At 33.5% G+C, this 18194-nt stretch overlaps 2 protein-coding genes across 2 annotated transcripts; one reads left to right on the top strand and one right to left on the bottom strand.

Moving 5' to 3' along the window:
- The first annotated feature begins 906 nt into the window (after positions 1-906).
- On the top strand, positions 907-4668 carry LOC132563078 (uncharacterized). The gene is made up of 5 exons (XM_060227838.1): positions 907-950; positions 1266-1393; positions 3090-3239; positions 3760-3806; positions 4606-4668. Exons 1-5 carry the CDS (start codon positions 907-909, stop codon positions 4666-4668), a joined length of 432 nt encoding a protein of 143 aa, XP_060083821.1.
- A 7522-nt stretch (positions 4669-12190) lies between these two features.
- Positions 12191-18146, bottom strand: LOC132563089 (flavin-containing monooxygenase 5-like). The gene is made up of 7 exons (XM_060227847.1): positions 18134-18146; positions 16405-16514; positions 15706-15920; positions 15056-15355; positions 14099-14653; positions 13118-13283; positions 12191-12553 (listed from the first exon to the last, which is right to left on the bottom strand). Exons 2-7 carry the CDS (start codon positions 16511-16513, stop codon positions 12300-12302), a joined length of 1599 nt encoding a protein of 532 aa, XP_060083830.1. The 5' UTR covers position 16514; positions 18134-18146; the 3' UTR covers positions 12191-12299.
- Positions 18147-18194: the final 48 nt, after the last annotated feature.

Genomic DNA, 18194 nt, shown 5'->3' with positions numbered 1-18194 from the left:
AAAACTCATAGCTGTTTAAACCATCAATAAATTGTTCTACAATATCACCTTCTAGTAAATCAGTAAAATGTTTGTTTAGATAATCTTTCCGAGCAGTCAACCTCAGAACTTCACCATAGACTATCAAACTGCCTCTTCCGTCTTGAATCTGGTACACATTTCAGATTTGTACGCTGCCTCTCTACCAAGAGATTTAAATCCTCAATACTGATTTTAAAGTGTGAAAAGTTTTATTTCAGAGAGTCTTAATTCAGAGAGAACCCATTGTGCAGGTCCCCGTAACCACACGGTGATTCGCTGAGCTTTTCAATTAGATATCTGCTCAAAACGTATTAAAAAGTCTTGTCCCATCGTAAATTGTCGGTCCTTTTTTCACGGAAACTGAACTTGGTTGAGATCTAACCCCAGAAATTTGCAACGAATGTACACCTGACAGAAATATGGTAACTGTACTGGTAACTTTTGTACTTGTAATTTTCCTAGTGTTTGAATACAGCGATGTAGTGCTGACATCGACTGACTGTGTGGGAGACTTTTCTTTCGATCATTTTGGATTTTCCATAGTCGCCTCCTGGGCTTGAAAATATAGGTTCATTGCATCAATGACGAGTTCGAGAGGGACGAAACAGCTGTATGATGCAGTTTTATTTATCGTCTGGCTCTATTGTATCTAACTCTAAATTATCTTAAGATGCTTTTCAAACTCTATATCATTTCAACTCTATATTTCGTAAGTATTACGAGCCAAGGAGCAGCAAATAATTGCCAACCAGTTATTTCACCTGTTTATTGAAATAAGAAAAATGTATTTTCTTTTGTTTCTTTCTTATTTTCCTTTTAACTTTTAAAAAGGTCTTTGAACACTTTTCAAAAGTTTTCTTTCGTTGATTCAGGTGAATAGCAAGTATGCGTGCACTTGTTTTCCTTTTGGGATTGTCCTCGGCTTTAGCGTAAGTACTAACAAAGCATTTTATTACTCTGATCCATAACATTCTACTTTGTCCTTATATAATGTAATCTTCCTGTTGTGGACTTTTGCTGACAGAGCTAAAGCAATAAATCATCTTTTGAAGTAAAATAATTCAAGTCTTACAAGGTTGGCACAGCTCTATGATGCAGTTTTATCAATTCAATGGTTATACCTTATCTTATTCAAATTTTATTTTGAAAGATGCTGTTCACTTGTTTGTCTTTTTTCTCATTGAACACAATGTTTATTAATAAATTGAATAGAACATATGAATGAAATATAAAATATCCCACAGGGCTCTTCAAACCACTACAGATGTAATTGCGGCTGTAGATAAATCGTTCTTGGCTGTGGACACCAACGACGATAGTGTGATGGAGCTTTACGAACTTACGAATAGCTACCTGCATTTAGATGCCAATAGTACGATAACGGAAAGTTATACATCTATGTTTAGAAATAACATGCTTATGGAATAACATATATTTATGGGTTAAAACGTTTTATGTAACTTTGATGGATATTTGTCGTCGTTTAACCATAACTCAATCGGGTTTTAAATGAATCGTGTAATGAAACACCGCAGTTTACTGTCCTTAGTCGTGTATTAACGTTTTTGAAGATGTAGTTTCTTTATACTCAACAGCCGTAGGATAATATTAATTTCCCTAAGCTGGTGTTCTCAAGTGGGCCTGTAAATGACCTCTTAAATCACATGGGCAAGACGTCGTAATTTTCAATCAAACTACGTTTACACTGAAAACAGAGATTAATAAAACTTTACATTGATCCGTGTCATAGACAAAGATATCGTTATCCGAGTGTAAGAGTTTGGCTGTTCAGCGCTCAGCAAGCATGAACAGACCCATGTTTGAAAAAAGGAAAAAGTATTTTTTTTTTGCGAAACCAATCCGTGTACGATTTCCCCCTCTTGGATGGGGCTCTCAACTCACAAATAACTCGGTAAATGATTACTTTTCTTTTACCCTGTAGGACACATAATTTACTAGTTAATATGTGTTGCATCACGCTGCTCACATGATTGAACTGTTAACATGACGTCAGTGAACTGTTATTGTGACGTCACACCATTGTCCAGACAGGGGATCTTTGTCACAGTCCTGTATTGAGATTATGAAATCTCACATCCGTTAAAGGTGTAATATACCTAATGAGAGAAAAATAATGTTTTGCAAAAGAAATGAAAAAAAAAAAAAAAAAAAATTAGATATAATCCAATTTCATGAAAGGAAATTCATTGGAGATCAAATCTTAAGTAACTTTCTAAGATACATATCATTCTCCTATCGTCAACAAATTTGACTAAACGACATCTGGAGAATATTAATGTGTTTCTTCTATTGTTATAAAGTATTGCTTTAAAAGTAACAAGAATTATTCTTTCGTTTGAAAAACACAAGTTTTTTTGTAGTTATCTTTTAAGCAAGTACAATTTTAATGAGGTCACAAGTTTGTTAAAATCACATTTCCCTGATCTACATTCAACATTAGAGAAATCAAGTGATGTTATCCATTTGATACTATTTCATGGATTGGAGAGGATAAGGTCACAATTATTTCTCGATCATCGGGAAATGTATTTGAGCATTATTGAGAATTGTAAGGTAGATTTGTAAGCTATACTTTTTCTTTTATAACGGGTTTTAAAGCTAATTACATGTTGTGTACATTTGAATTGATTTATCAATAGTTGTCCCAAGTAATATCAGTCAAAATTATGTCACTGCTATCTCGAATTCCCGTGGGGAGGCTGTACTAAAAATGATTACATATGACCCAATGGAAATCTATCCTTACGCTGAAATGAATACAGCTTTCCAATGATAATTAAAATCAAATGCACTGAATGCATTTTATAAAAGGTCAAAACATTTTGCGTTAACTTTGATGTTCTGTAAAAATATCAACTTGATTCATATCAGTGGGTAAAGAATTATATCAAAGATATTTTATCGTAAGAAAATGTTGCAACTCTATACACATTATAAGGTATTTCTAAGATATCATAATCTTTGAATGTACCTAATGTATTGTAAAAAAAACCCACTAATTATGCATGAACCACATCTAAAAGCCGAATATATACTGTCGTTTTCAGATGATGGCAAAATAAGCGAGTTTGAGTTCGAGTCACGTTCTACAAACCATACCTACACAAGGGTTGTCTTTCTGGAGCTTGACCATGACCAGGATGGCTATCTTGACATGAGTTCAGTATATGGGCAGTATTCCATAATGGACGCGAACAGTGAGTCATACAATTCGCAAAAATTCGATTGATATGGTAACCTTTATCTAAACATCCTTCTCAAATAATGGTTGTAATAGAAACAACAACAATATACCAACATTTCAACATAATCATAACCCAAACTAAAATTCAATTGAACTAGATTAATGGAAACTACAGGATGTAGAAGACCAGACATTCCAGAAGAATAATTGCTTTTAGTTTCATTATAACTATAGATATATAACGATATATCATACGGCATTTCATAAGTCAGCTATAGTTATCACAAATATGTAAAATGACTTACACTAAACATAGACCGGACTTTTTTGCTTCTTAAAAATAAAAATAAAGAAAAAAATTATCGACATATCAAAGTAATCACGCGTATATTTAGAAAGATTAGATTTTCTAGATTAAATGGCATGCTGACATAGAAATCAAAGATTCATAATGATATTCTGGTACAATTAGATAAAATGAGTATAGATCGATATGATATTTCATGTTAACGCATAACATTTATCGTTTACAGCGGACAATATAGTGAGCCGGGCGGAATTCGATAATTACTATACCACAGTAAGTGACTATACCACAGTAAGAGACAAAGTCTCAAACAAAGCATATATTATGTGAAACATGTGTATAACTATGTGTAACACAAACAGATTTATGTTGTGTTATGAGATACAAGCTATTGTATTAATCAAATATTGGCGAATGAAATGCATGCCAAAAACGAAGTAAGGAATGTTGAAAATTATGAAAGCTACGAATATGTTGACCTTTAAACTGAAGAATCTGTTTTCAGCATGGTGGTCGGTTTTTAGTGGTTATGGCTCTATATGTTACTCTGTTGTTCCAATCTGAAGATGTGATGATCTGAAATATAGAGAATACATAGTCAGTGTCCTTACATATTCTCGGTATTTTGGCAAGGGCGAAGAAATACGAAAGAGGGGAACCTCTGGCGAGGAACCATTTGTCTATCTGTCTCAACCAAAATGCAGCTTACATTTTAAATCACTTACCATGTATATTTTTTCCTACAATATTGATTGAAAATTCTGACGATTGAAACCTCCAACAGTTTGTGGTTCAGCCTTTGTTTAACTAGCCTCAGTGATTGACGTACGCTAAACTGCACGGAAATATAGTTCGAAGCTACAACTGATATAACGTCAATTAGACATTTTTTGTAAATGCACTCGTTTATTACGTATTTGCATATTTAAACAATAATTCATGTTTTCAAATTCATGTAAATAAAAGGAAATAATCACTTCTAAAAATGTTAAAATACGTATGTTCTCCGTCACTGCCTAATACAGAAAATATGTAAGGGCATGCTAATAGCGAGTACTGTTTTCTCTCACAGGTCATTAAAGATGCTGTAGATAACTATGGACATTTGGTTGGACTGGCTCCAATTCAAAAGTGAATGACATTCCTGGTAAGATACTTGAAAAAACATTTTATTTGATAAAAATAATAAATAAAGGAAGAAATCCAAAACGTTTTTTCTTTCCCTGTCTCTCTCCTTCCTCCATCCCTATAACCATCCCCTTATTAGATATAGAAAGTTTTCCTGGTTAAAACTTAAAATAGAAATACTTTGAATCGTTTTATTAGGTAGATTGATTTTGATACCATACTCCGCATAGTATAATATCTTGTTTATTCATTGTTTTTGAAGTTGAGTGAATCGGCGCATACTTATCATGAAACTCATCATTTAGTATTAGGTACTGGCACCATTGACATAGTGACAAATGTATGCTGTTGTACGTTGTTCATACATTTGTGATTCACAGATAGAGCAAGCCAATAATACACCACTCTGATTGGGCTTTATTGATTTGACCTGTCATGATTGAACATTTTATAATCATATTTTCATTTCTTTTTCGTTGAGGTAGACCAAATTTTGCCGCAATTTGAAAAAAAATCAGCTGTCAGCTAATCCCAAATTTAATACATTTTTTTCATTGGAAAAAAGTATTGTTATGATGCTGTTTGAACTGCTAGTAGTGTTTGTTAATTTTGATGCGATATGTAACATTTTTCCCTTTCATTTTGTAACAAGTTTATCCTTTGTAGGTTTGATTTTCGTTTATTTTCTTTTACAGGTAACAATCATATGACCGCTTTTAAAAACTGAAATGTTATATTAAGTACATTAAAATGATTCAGCAATGCAAAACGTGTTTGTGCAATTTATATGTATAAAAAAACTTCATTTGTTGTACAACGTTTACGAAGCGCGCGACGGGTCTTGCTGTGGGAGGAAATCCTGGTACTCGGGGAAAACCCATGTGGTCTGGCAGGTGACCTAATACCTTTCCACATCCTTTCCGGGAAACGAACCCCGAAAAACTTGGTGAAAGGAGAGTGCGTTACCGCTACGTCACCCGACCACCTCTGTGTGTAATTTGATGCTATGGTTGTGTTACAATTTATGGTAATATGAACTATAAAAATACTATGTACCATAGCGAACCTGAATATATGAATATTAATAAAAAGCTGCATTTGGGCAACTATTTGATTGGCATGGGGTATGATAGACGGTTTGCATTAAATTTCATTTAATTTACATTATATAAATCACTCTTGTTGACCCGGATGGAAACGCGGGATGGGTCTTACTGCAAAAGGAATTTTCACTTCCGTTTTCTGAAAATTTCACAGTCCTATTATTCACGAGAAAATAGTTTTAAAAGACATTTTTTACAGAAAAAGATACAAAGGTTTAGTTTTAGTGACATGTAATATTGTTTACCAAAATTTATGGTGAAATCTATACCAGTACTTTTATTCGAAAGAAACAAATCACTCTGTAATTATGTCGTTGATATTTTGTGGCATCACAATGATAGGCTGCAATCAACCGTAGTTTAGTCTTAAAAGTTGATCTTTAACACCTTACTGAGAGTGTCATGTGTTCTGTTTGGAATGAACTGTTTGAAACTTCTCCAGAGTTCAGCATAAAGGCGCAAGTCCTATATACATGATAACAATCGTGATATTTAGACTTTAATTCACCAGAAAGAGTTAAAGTCTTCATGCAATAATGGCATATTTGTCAAATTCCTTTTAAGAGTTGAAAAGACTTTCCATGTAAAACTCTTTAAGAAGGGCAATACATGATTATGCATTATGTGTTTGACTGAAGAAAACATATGTCACTGTACGATAATGGTAAGGTAATGTATTTTTTTATTGGAAAATTTTCATAATTCAATCCCCGATATACTTATGAGTAAATAAGTCGTTGCCATGACAATCATTCTGGTGCTAGCCTAAATATAGCGACAATCTTTTCTGTTGAAGTCTATGATTGACCACGACATTGGGGAAATTTATGATATGATGACATAATAGAATGTGTCACCGATATGTGAGATGAAGAAAGTAATGGTGCTAATAGTGATATACTAAAACTATCATTTGTCCACTGCAAGTGAGTGGTATGGTTATATAAAGTATGATAAAATGTCGTGGAATACACAGTTACAGTAGGTAGCCTAATACTCTCAATCCAAGCATTGATGATTCGAACAAGTATCCTGTCACTTGTCGAAACCTCTCCACGATGTTTTAGAATATATTAACGACAACTTCAACAGATAATCCACACAGGCCAAAACCCAACACATTTTAATTCTTTTCAAATATATGTAATAACCTACATTCTGACCTGAATCTATCGACAACTTGATTTGATGGTGGGCGAAGATTCGTCATCGATGGTTCAAAGAAGCGTTTTGTTGACATTAAAAGAACACACGACAGATAGTCTTGAACAGAAATGATCAGATCTTGGCTTTTGTTGAATTTCATTGGTAATGCGATAATTATATCATATTATTTTTGAATGGAGATGATCTTTGTGTTGAAACCAAAATTCATGATTTTGTCTCCATTATATGCAAAAAAACATGCGTACTATACCTAAATTGAGATTTAAATGCCATTGGTACACTTATACAGCCTTTGTGCAGTCAATTATGTATTACAAGGTCATGAACTGCCATTCTTTTCTGTACTAGTAACGAGATAGATAATAGACATGGTAAATATAAGCACTGTGCTGAGTTAAGTTGGCATTTCTGATTACAAAGAATGTCAACTGGATAAAAAGCAAATTGTCCTTATCAAGTTGACATTCTGATTGGCAATAATTCAAACTGAGAGCAGTTTATTGCTCGAATAAATACAAAAAATTTATATTGGACAGCATCATCTTGCAATCCCTGTCCTATCTGGACTTGAAAATAGGTCAATATTTATTTATATAGACAAGCTTTATGTGGCATCCACAAATACATACAGATATAAGCCTAAATGCGAATATTCGACGACAAGAACATGTGCTACGTGCACGTGAACCTGAGGTTCCCAACCCACATCATAAATACATTAAGCAGAGACGTGATCGAAGATAAGGTTGAGAGGTCTTTATGTATACAGCAGGCCCTGCCGGTAAGTGAAAGCAGCTAATTCAGTACTTGTATTCTGATTGTAAGTTTTTTGTTTTTTTGTTTTTTTTTTTTATTTTATTTTTATATATATATATATATATATATATATATATATATATTGAATTTGTTCCCTTATCTTTTGAATAAAAGATCGAAAGATTTTTACCTTCAAACAAGATTGATATATAACAATTCTAGTTTTTACCAATACATGTGATAACAATGTAATGTAAATGATAATTGGACAACATTAGACTTGCACGAGAAACGAAACATTCATTTTTACGTCAATAGCTATCAGATTGCTTAAATAAGAAAATTTACCGATATAACTTTATCCAAGCGTAAACGGTTTTAGATTTTATAGAGATATTAAAGTAATTTTTTATCTAATCTTAATATTCAGCTTAACGAAATGTCGGCTTTCCTGTTGCTAGTAGGCCTCACAGCCATTTCGTGGTAAGTTGACAAGTATTCAAAGGTATTGTATACGCACATACAAATAAACATTTACGACAGTTAAAAAAAAAAAAATAAAAAACAAAAAAAAAAGTTTTCAAAACATCTTTATAACACGATGTACATGATAAATCATATCAATCAAATATTGAACTTATATGACCATTTTCGGTTCTCTACCGAATATGTGATCGTTACATATTAGCATACAGTTATGTTTCTTAACATGTATTTATATCAATGGTACCTAGTCAAACTCTACATCAGACGATAGAATATTATGTGGATGTGGGATTCGAGAGGCTTGATGCGGATCATGATGGAAGACTAACACTGACGGAGTATTCCTTGTCATTTCGGAATGATGATGTCAATAGTGAGTGTAAATTATGTTTATGTAGTTTCTACCTTTTGATTTAAATATTTTCTCTCTCGCAATAATATCTATATATATATTGCACAACAAAAATCTTACTTACACCCCACAACTTTCATATTCATGTTTGATACAAGATGTAAAGAGTAAGTTTGCTTCTATAATGATAAGCGTAGTTAGCAATACATGGGGGATGGTCACTGTTTGTAAATTTAATGATCGTAAGCATGATATATCGTTCTCTTCTCTCGTACATAGAGGACGGCATTTTGACGCTGCAAGAATTCAAGGACACTTCGTCCGCTGGTCCATATGCAGACGCTATTTTCAATACCTTTGACTATGACAAAGAAGGCAAAATAGATCTTTCTGTTGTATATGGGGTATACGAGATCATGGACACCAGCGGTAAGCAATGCTACTTGATTTTCTTAAAAAAAAATGATATAACAGTTTCCCCCCCAAAAACTGTTTTACAAAACATATGTGTACAAAACTAATTTGTTTATATTTTTTTGTTCTAAAGTTTAAAGGGTAGAAATGATATCAGAATGTTTATTTGTTTGTATTTGTTTTCTATATTTCACGATAAATCTAACACAAGGATATATTTATTCAGAAATTTAGCAAAAAGTGCAAATTGAAATAATATAAACTTGTTTTTAGATTTATTTTCGCATAAGACGTGGTTCGTGGTTAGTTTTAGAGTTTACTTAGCTAGGTTCAACTTTCGATCACTTCATTGGTCAGACGTATTCATATATAAATATAAACTTTATTTATTTTACAACAATTGCGAAACAAGTTATATCAACTTATACTAATCACTCTTGTTGGCCCGGATGTAAGCGCGCGAGGGGTCTTATTGCGGGAGGAAACCGGAGTACCCGGGGAAAACCCACGTGGTCGGGACGTATTCATTAAAACGTTATAATGATAAAGTGGTTTTCATGCATCAAGGAATTTTCCATTACTTAATGACGTATCACATGGATTGTACAAAGGATAAATTTTCATGTTCTTATGTACGCACAGCTAACAGGGTACTAGATCTTTCGGCTTTATAATTTATTGCTGTATTTGAAAAAAAAATCTAAACATATCAATTGTTTTCCTATATTTTGAATTATGCAATTAATTTTAGTAACTGATTTATAAATAATTTGATATATAAATTATATACTATGTAATTCTCTTTCAGCTGACAATGAAGTTTCAAGACGGGAATTTGAAACCTACTACACAAAGGTATATTAGTGTATGTTTACCGCAGTAACGCAGGTATACAATTTTATTCATACGATAGGTAAAATTGCTTACTGTAACCTTATTGTACGTGTTTATTTCTTTCATTGTTCGCTGCCTATTTTGTAGTTTGACAGTCTCTATGATACACATATATTTTCAGTTGATAGAGCAAATTGTACAAGCGTCGCAAACCTCTGCTTCACCAATATGACATCTATGAAATATCAACATAAACTTAGGTAGGTTTACCACCATGTTTAAAGGTATCTGTGAATCATGGCTGTTTTCTAAGTATCTATGTGCATATATACGAAGAGTGTACATACTGATTGAATAAATGCATTGTGTAATTGATTAAAGAATTAATTTGGCATGTATTTGATGTATGGATAACGTATACCTTGTACATTTTCTAAATGTGTAGCTTCATCAGTAAGTGGACTACTGTGTCGTGACATAATTTTGTTTATTGAAAATGTACTCAGTGTTAATTACTGTGTCGTGTAAGCAGTATGTGATCACAGTGTCGTGCAATTATTGTATTTATGAAAATGTCGTGTTCTTAATGTGTGAATTACTGTGTCGTGTAAGCAGTATGTTGATCACAGTGTCGTGCAATTATTGTATTTTTGAAAATGTCGTGTTCTTAATGTGTGAATTACTGTGTCGTGTAAGCAGTATGTTGATCACAGTGTCGTGCAATTATTGTATTTTTGAAAATGTCGTGTTCTTAATGTGTGAATTACTGTGTCGTGTAAGCAGTATGTTGATCACAGTGTCGTGCAATTATTGTATTTTTGAAAATGTCGTGTTCTCAGTCTGTGAATTACTGTGTCGTGTAAACAGTATGTTGATCTCAGTGTCATACAATTATTGTATAATTATGAAAATGTCGTGTTCTCAGTGCGTGAATTACTGTGTCGTGTTAGCAGTATGTGTAGTAATGTATCATGTATACCTGTCTAATGATTCTAGATATGTCGTTTATCAGATGTACAGTTTTGTGGTGTCATGTAAAAAGGGTGTAATGTGTCTTTTACTCGATGTGCGAATCCAAACGTCTTGAATTCATGTTAGGAAACATGCCGTGTATTCAGTCTATACATAAATCGATCTAATGCAAAATGTATACATCGCATGGAAATAATATGTATGGTTTGTTGGATGCATGAATAAATATCATTAAATAATATACACTTATGTTGTTGATCATCATCAGTCAATATTAATGATTAACATATACTTTATGTAGTTTCCCCCCAATCCTCTTTATTTACCTTGTATTTAGATGTGCTGTGTGAAATTGATTTAAATAAACATAATTTTAAATAGATGTATTGTGGATCCTTTGGTAATCAGAGAATACAATGTTTCTGATATATAATGAAGAAGATATATATAACATGTTAATGGGCGTTGATCTTAAATGATTATTGAGTTAATTGATAATGTATACTAATTAACGGAATATCAATCGTCTAAAAACGAAATATTGTCACTTTTCTTTTACAGATTTTCTCACCATTTAGCCGATGGATTCTCCACAACGCTTACATATATTAATAAAATATGTTCAGAATCTGATATTATGTTTTTATTATACATAGGTACAAATATTATCATATATTTCGCGTCTGTCAGAGCATATAAGTAGCCTTGGTGACGTATTTGTTATGGTGAAGGTATACATATTACCTGGTGTTTTCCAGCCACTTTTGTCAGCGATCGCACCATCAAATCAATACACTTTACTTAATAGATATATATGTAATGAAACTAAGGCACGAAGACGACAATATGAGTGATACACGTCCGCCTATAGCTGCACGATTTGTCACAGACAGCGTCATAAAAGTATACTTATGTGTAAAGTTAGGTTTGTTTAGAGAAATCTATTGCAGAATAAGATCGTATAGTCTTCATTTTTGGATGCTGTTATTTGTGCTGCTCACGATCTATCACGAACAGGCTAACGGCAAGAAGTGATATGATACTGACCCGATATGATAACCCAAATTGCTGTCATTGACTTGTGTGAATAAGTGATGTGAACAACCTACCCTGGAGAATATTCATTGCTGATTGTCATCCCGGGAGCTTCATTCATTATTTAATGATACTTCCGGGTTTTCGCAGTTTTAAAGTGCAACTTTGAATACATTCAAATTATGGAAAGATGAATATGTGCTATTCTAACACAATGATTTATCACTGTAATTAACAACTACAAACAATGCACATTTAAACTTAAATTCAACTTTCATTATACTTGAACAAGCAACAATATCAGCGTTGTGCACATATACAAATGAAATAATAAAACTTTAAAAAGGAACTATGTTGGTAGGTTTATTGTTCAGAAATCAGACAAACAGTAGTGTAGAACAAACCACATCTACGATCAAATATTTCATTTAATACTGTTAGCACACAAATAGATATCTTATTGGTCACTCTACTGGGATATAGCAAATATTGAATGCATAGTCTCCAGACAAGCCTTCATCAAAATACGAAAATCAGTATGAAGGCGATTAACAGACACACTGTTGTGTATAAGTAGGTGTTGGGAGTCTCCTTCCAAGAATATGGACCTGTCGGTCGAGTCTTCATTGGATGCCAAGTTCGATCCCATTGTTTCAGTATAGCTTCCCGAGCTCCATTCCATTTACATGGACCTTCTAATCGGAACTGATAAGGAGTACAGGGACCGAAGAAACATTGGAGCGCCAGGCTCGGGTCAGACCTAGCGATACGGCCTACAAAAACGATACAAAAGAATAACCGAATATTATTGCAATTATTGATAATTAAACCGTTTTAAAGTGTTCCATACGTATTCATTAGTACCAAAGATTTCCTGGAAGAGACAAAACACGAGTTTAAAAAAAGAAAAAAAAAAAAGCAATTATAGCATTTATATATAATTTCACAATAATGTTGCTGATTCTCAAAGCGCATAGAAAAGACATGTGCGTAATGCGCTAGCCTTTCTACTCGATTCTCCAATATTTGAATACAAATCTTTCTTGCTTAAGAGGATGGAGACGATAACTGAAAGATCGAAATCTGTATATTAGTTTCTCATAAAGATATTTCCGTAATGAATGATGCAATCTGCCAGCTTGGGAAACTCTTATATATATGATAAAACATGTTCTTGCTGAAAGAAAAATATAATTTGACCATATTGTTGTCTATATATCTGGTGCTGTAAGGCAATGGATGTCACCCTGAAAACCGTAATCCGGTGACATTGGTTTATCTTGATCTTATCCCTGACCTTGAAGACTTGGAGTTTAAGTAAAATTTTCACAACTTACATAAATTCGGCTTTGATCCATGAAGCTCTGCAAGCTCATCCATATATGGCACACAATCTACCTTCATTGTGTACCGATTTGATTGGACAAATCGCTTATTCATGACGTCTCGTTTCCTATTGATGTCATTCCACATTTCACTTCTAGAGGGCAGTTGGATATCCCCCTGAAAATGTGGTAAGTGTGTGTCACTGCAAAGTAAAACGAAATGTCCGCAAGATGAAAAAGTGATCAATTCTAGTAAACACAAATATCTATAACACGAAGCATGCATAACAGTAAAGAAATGTATAACGAGAAATGTATAACGAGATGAATATCTATGATATTATTACCTTCAAAGGATTAAACATTACAAAGGTATTGACAGATCCATATCACATAAACCTCCGTTTTGTAAAAATAATTTCCGCGATTAATAACTAGTATCATATTACATCACGATGGTATTAAAAAAATATATGCAGATTTTAAGCACTTTTCTGCAAAGTGATATATACCAAACATTAGCAGGAGTTACCAAAACGGCACCAAACGATAGAAGAATAACCTGAAATATCCTCAACAGCATATAAATATAAAAAAGACATCAAAGAGTTCTTGTGAGAACTACCTGGGATATATTCAATATATGAAATAGTGGAACTGAAAGAAGGGAGATAACTGTGGCTCATTAATATTACAAGGGGGAGAAGCAGGCTTTCGATGAAGATATTAACTACAGGTTACATGTAGTCATAAAGTATTGATTTTTCAAACGGGAAAACCAATGAGAAAAGTAATATTCAATTTGGAGCCGTTAAAAACTAATCATCAACCACTTACATCCAACAGAAATTGGACGATAGGGATAATGTATTTTCAAAAATATTCATTATCACCGTGTTAAATTTGTATAGTCAAAACGTTAGTGATAAGAATAAATCTTTTAGGTTAAGGTTTAACAGTGAAACAGAAACTGAAAAAAAAGAAATAGCGCACCTTAAACACTCTAGCAGAGAGTCGACATTGGAGCTCAGAAATAGGAAACACTGCTCCAATCTGCTGCATAATGCCGACCACGGCCAATGTGTTGTGTTTCAGATTTGTCGGGAACAGGTGTTTGTAGAGATCAACTCGATTGTCCTTGACTTCAACCAGAGACTTGTCGAGAAAAGGGAAGTTGTACTTGTATCCAGTTGCCAGAACGATGGTGTCTATATCATTTTCTGTTGTTCCATCTTCGAATTCCACCCCATTTTTAAGGAAACGACTGATATTTGGCTTAACAATGATAGAACCGCTAGCGATTCGATTGGGAAGGTCGTCGTTTATCGTTGGGTGCTGAGAGAAGTAGCCGTGCTCGGGTTTCAGGGAATAAACCTTGTGGTCGAATTGTTGGTTACTCTGCTGTATCATTATCCACTCCAGTATACCTGTTGGAATATATTTTTTAATAGCCAACATGCACCTTCTGTAGCTGTTCATATCATTTGGAACACCATTGCTCGCTATCCTCTTGGATACCCAGCACCCACGCCTGGTACTCAGATACACCTATGGGTATAAATGAAAAACAAGAATGAGCTTTTATGATACTAAGTACATTTTGCCATGACGTACTGTCAAATGTTTTTAACATAAACTTTAACTTCTCAAACACGAACTTGAGTCAAACCAAATGAACTATTCAGCATATTGGCAACTATTTAGAGAAGCTGTGAAAACTATTAACATTTAGGATTCCTCGGATATTTATGTTATTGTTTATCACTGGGTGACTCATTATAACATATACATGTGGTCTGACATATGATAAACTATTCAGCGAGAAAAAACACCTCATTGATTTCAACCTCAATGTACAAATGTCACCCTTCCAGTTTATTGGTTCTGTATATTATACGGTATATCAAACATTCTTATATCACGCAAACGGCCCTGAATCTGTCAGTATACCTTTTTGGATGATCGACTCAGATCTACGGCAGTGTCTACTCCAGAGTTTCCCACACCAACTACAATCACTTTTTGGTTGTCGTATCCGCGAGAGTCTCTGTAATCATGAGAATGCATTATTCGACCATCAAAATTTTCCATGTCAGGAAATTCGGGAGTGTATTTGTATGTATGTTGACCAGTGCACACCATTACAGCGTCGTAAGTCATGGTGGATTCTTCACCAGTTTGTATATCCTTGACAGTAAGATCCCATCGGCCAGTGGTCTCAAAATCTTTCGCCATCACAACAGACTCGACCTAGTACAGACAATTGCACTCTTTGAGAATGTTTCAATGAAATAATAAAGACATGACAATTAAAATTTGACGATCTTAAGACCTCACCTAAAGGAAAAAAAAAAACAGAAAGAAGAACAAAAGTCGACACCCCCTTCCCTGGAATATATATATATATATATATGTGTGTGTGTGTATATTAAGATAGAAAACCCAAACAACCAAACGAACAATACACAAAATATTAGCAAAGAAACTCCTTGTTTGATTTCGATTCAAATTTCGTTTCCATTTCCCGTTATTTTTCTCAGCTAAATTCTAAACAATTTAGATTTTAGATTTAGAATTAATTTCTTATGGCATAGATATACCTGGGTTTGCAATCGGATGTATTTAGCGAGGTCGAACTGTTTCGCGTATAAGTGGAGGTACTTCAGTACGTATGAATGATGCATGAACATAGCGTAGTCCTTGGGTACAGGGAAGTCGCTGTAACTGAGCATCTCTTTACTTGTGTTGATCACAGTGGAACGCATAACACACGGTTGATCTTCCAGAACCTCACTTGTGTAATTCCAAAGACCACCTGCAGGTAAATATGCAACAGAAAAGTTATGTTGTATGCAATAGTAAGATGAAAGGAAAAGTAACGTCACAGAAGCATTTGTATGATACGGTCTATTTCCATAGCAATCACAATTTTCATTCGTTTGGTGTTTTATGTTATTTAGCATAGTAGGTAGTTTTAAACATATCAAAACATAAACGTAAATTTATAAACCAAGTCTTAAAGATGGAAAATGAATTCTCATTAAAGATAGTCTTCAAATGAAGGATCCTTAAATAGCTTGGACTTCTGATGAATAAGGAATTATATGTAAGCTCAATATAATTTATATAAAAATGAAGACACAAACGCGTATTTGCATCAGACCTCATTGAATTTTTTTTCCCATTGGGAATATATATTACCTTAAGAAGCATCTTTCTTTAGCAATATCAGATTACTAGGTTTGTTTTACCGGGAAGTATTTTTGCATACAAGTCTTTGTTGGAAGTAATTCACATACCGAGTTGGTTGGATTTTTCGAAACATATAGGTTGCATTCCTTCTTCTAAACATGACTTAATGGCTGGTAGTCCACTAGCACCCGCACCTATAATGGCCACCTTCTTCATTCTGAAACATACAAAAATATAATCAATAAATAATGATACATCTCCAGAGTCAATGTTATTAATGGAAGTTAAATATAGGGTAATAATTTATCTGAGTTGCGTCTGTTGTGAACAAACGTAAACTGGTTTTTTTGTAACGCCCTTAATTGTTGATCATTTTTTGCGAGGAGTGAAATGTAATGAAATTCTTTATAAATACTCTTGTGTCTAATGAAGTCTTTACTTGGCATTATCTTAGTTCAGTTGTGTAAGCTTTTAGTTTGTACTATGATTATGTTGACATATTGGTAGTTTCTTGTTTTTCGTGGTAATGGTGCTTTGATAGTACAATATATAATAGAAAGAATGTTTTACATGTCAAATTGATAATTTTAAAAATACAATAACATTTATCGAAAAGGAAGGATATATGATCGGCTTCAGTAAAACGAAAGATTGCTCCCGACTGATAACTTACGAAGTGTTTATATACACTTAAAAACAATCCTGTCTAGCCATTTAGGACACACAAGTATTGCATAAGTATTGGTGAACATGACGCAGAAATTTAAGCTGGCACGAATATAATAAAACAAGCAAACTTGTATGTGTTTTAACAAACATTTTACAGTAATTTCGTATAGGTAATAACAAAACAGGAAAATAGCTCATTGTGAATAATGACTGTGCATGGCTTTTGTTAAGTTGTATGCCAAGTGTGCGTTGGTGTGTATAAAGTAATATTTCATAATTATGTAAATAACGACCACTCCTATTCAAACGTTGATATCGTACACCCAAGCCACCATTGTTCAGTCAACAAAATGTTCATCATCAATTGCTTTTCCGCTGATTTATTCCAAACAAAGAATTGAATTACACCATAGAAGAGAACGGACAAATCCTTTAAATATGGCCAATTCGAATCGCCCACTTTAAAGGATCTTTTCCTATGATAATAGGATCATAAGATTTATAGGAACGGCAATCCGAAACTGGCGATTCTGTCTTTGTCGCGATCGATATCCAGCTGAACATTCCTTTTTACATAAAATACAACTCGGACATGTAACGATTCATTTAGTGTTATCTATAATTCATAATCGAAAGATAGTTACAAGGCATTGAAAGAAAACAAAGAAACAATCAAATGTGTCTATTACGGCTGACTGTGTAATAGACGTTTGTGTTTGCCTTTGCAGTTTTAATAATAACATATTTACGCCTAAACTTATAATGACAAATAAATAAGCAAGAAAAACTTCTCATACAGTAAAAGAATTCACAAGGGAAAAATGAAATGATTGTGAATAGTGATTATGTACCACTTTTATGAGTTGAATGCCAAGTACATCGGTGTTAACAAATCAGCGTTGCTTGTTGAATATTTCATATATCCATCGCATTTTTCGTTTTTGTTCAAGATGTATATATATACACACATATGATCAAAAACAAAGATACAAAACGACATACAAAACAAAAAAGACATTTTCTAATACAAATAAGCGAGAAAATCACATAATATATATAGTTTACCATTATAAAAAAGGAACAATTTGTCTAATTAACACTATGTACATAAATATGATGTTATTAGAATATATATATTGTAAGTATTCAGAAGTGAGAATTACCTACCTGATACCGATCGTAAAATGCCAGACACAGGGATGATACGCCACACAATATAGCTTGCCGG

The sequence above is a fragment of the Ylistrum balloti genome, unplaced genomic scaffold (genome assembly GCF_031769215.1).
Source record: "Ylistrum balloti isolate Yb309-2 unplaced genomic scaffold, AGI_CSIRO_Ybal_v1 Utg371580, whole genome shotgun sequence".
NCBI lineage: Eukaryota > Metazoa > Mollusca > Bivalvia > Pectinida > Pectinidae > Ylistrum > Ylistrum balloti.
This window is presented reverse-complemented; position numbering and strand designations above follow the sequence as displayed.

Excerpts from the sequence above, each read along its gene's own strand:
- LOC132563078 (XM_060227838.1), top strand. The coding sequence starts at position 907 with ATGCGTGCACTTGTTTTCCTTTTGGGATTGTCCTCGGCTTTAGC. Across the intron at positions 951-1,265 it reads GGATTGTCCTCGGCTTTAGC|GGCTCTTCAAACCACTACAG; the intron begins GTAAGTACTAAC and ends AATATCCCACAG. Across the intron at positions 1,394-3,089 it reads CCTGCATTTAGATGCCAATA|ATGATGGCAAAATAAGCGAG; the intron begins GTACGATAACGG and ends TGTCGTTTTCAG.
- LOC132563089 (XM_060227847.1), bottom strand. The coding sequence starts at position 16,513 with ATGAAGAAGGTGGCCATTATAGGTGCGGGTGCTAGTGGACTACCAGCC. Across the intron at positions 14,654-15,055 it reads TGAGTCGATCATCCAAAAAG|GTGTATCTGAGTACCAGGCG; the intron begins GTATACTGACAG and ends TTATACCCATAG. Across the intron at positions 12,554-13,117 it reads TGGATCAAAGCCGAATTTAT|GCCGTATCGCTAGGTCTGAC; the intron begins GTAAGTTGTGAA and ends TCGTTTTTGTAG.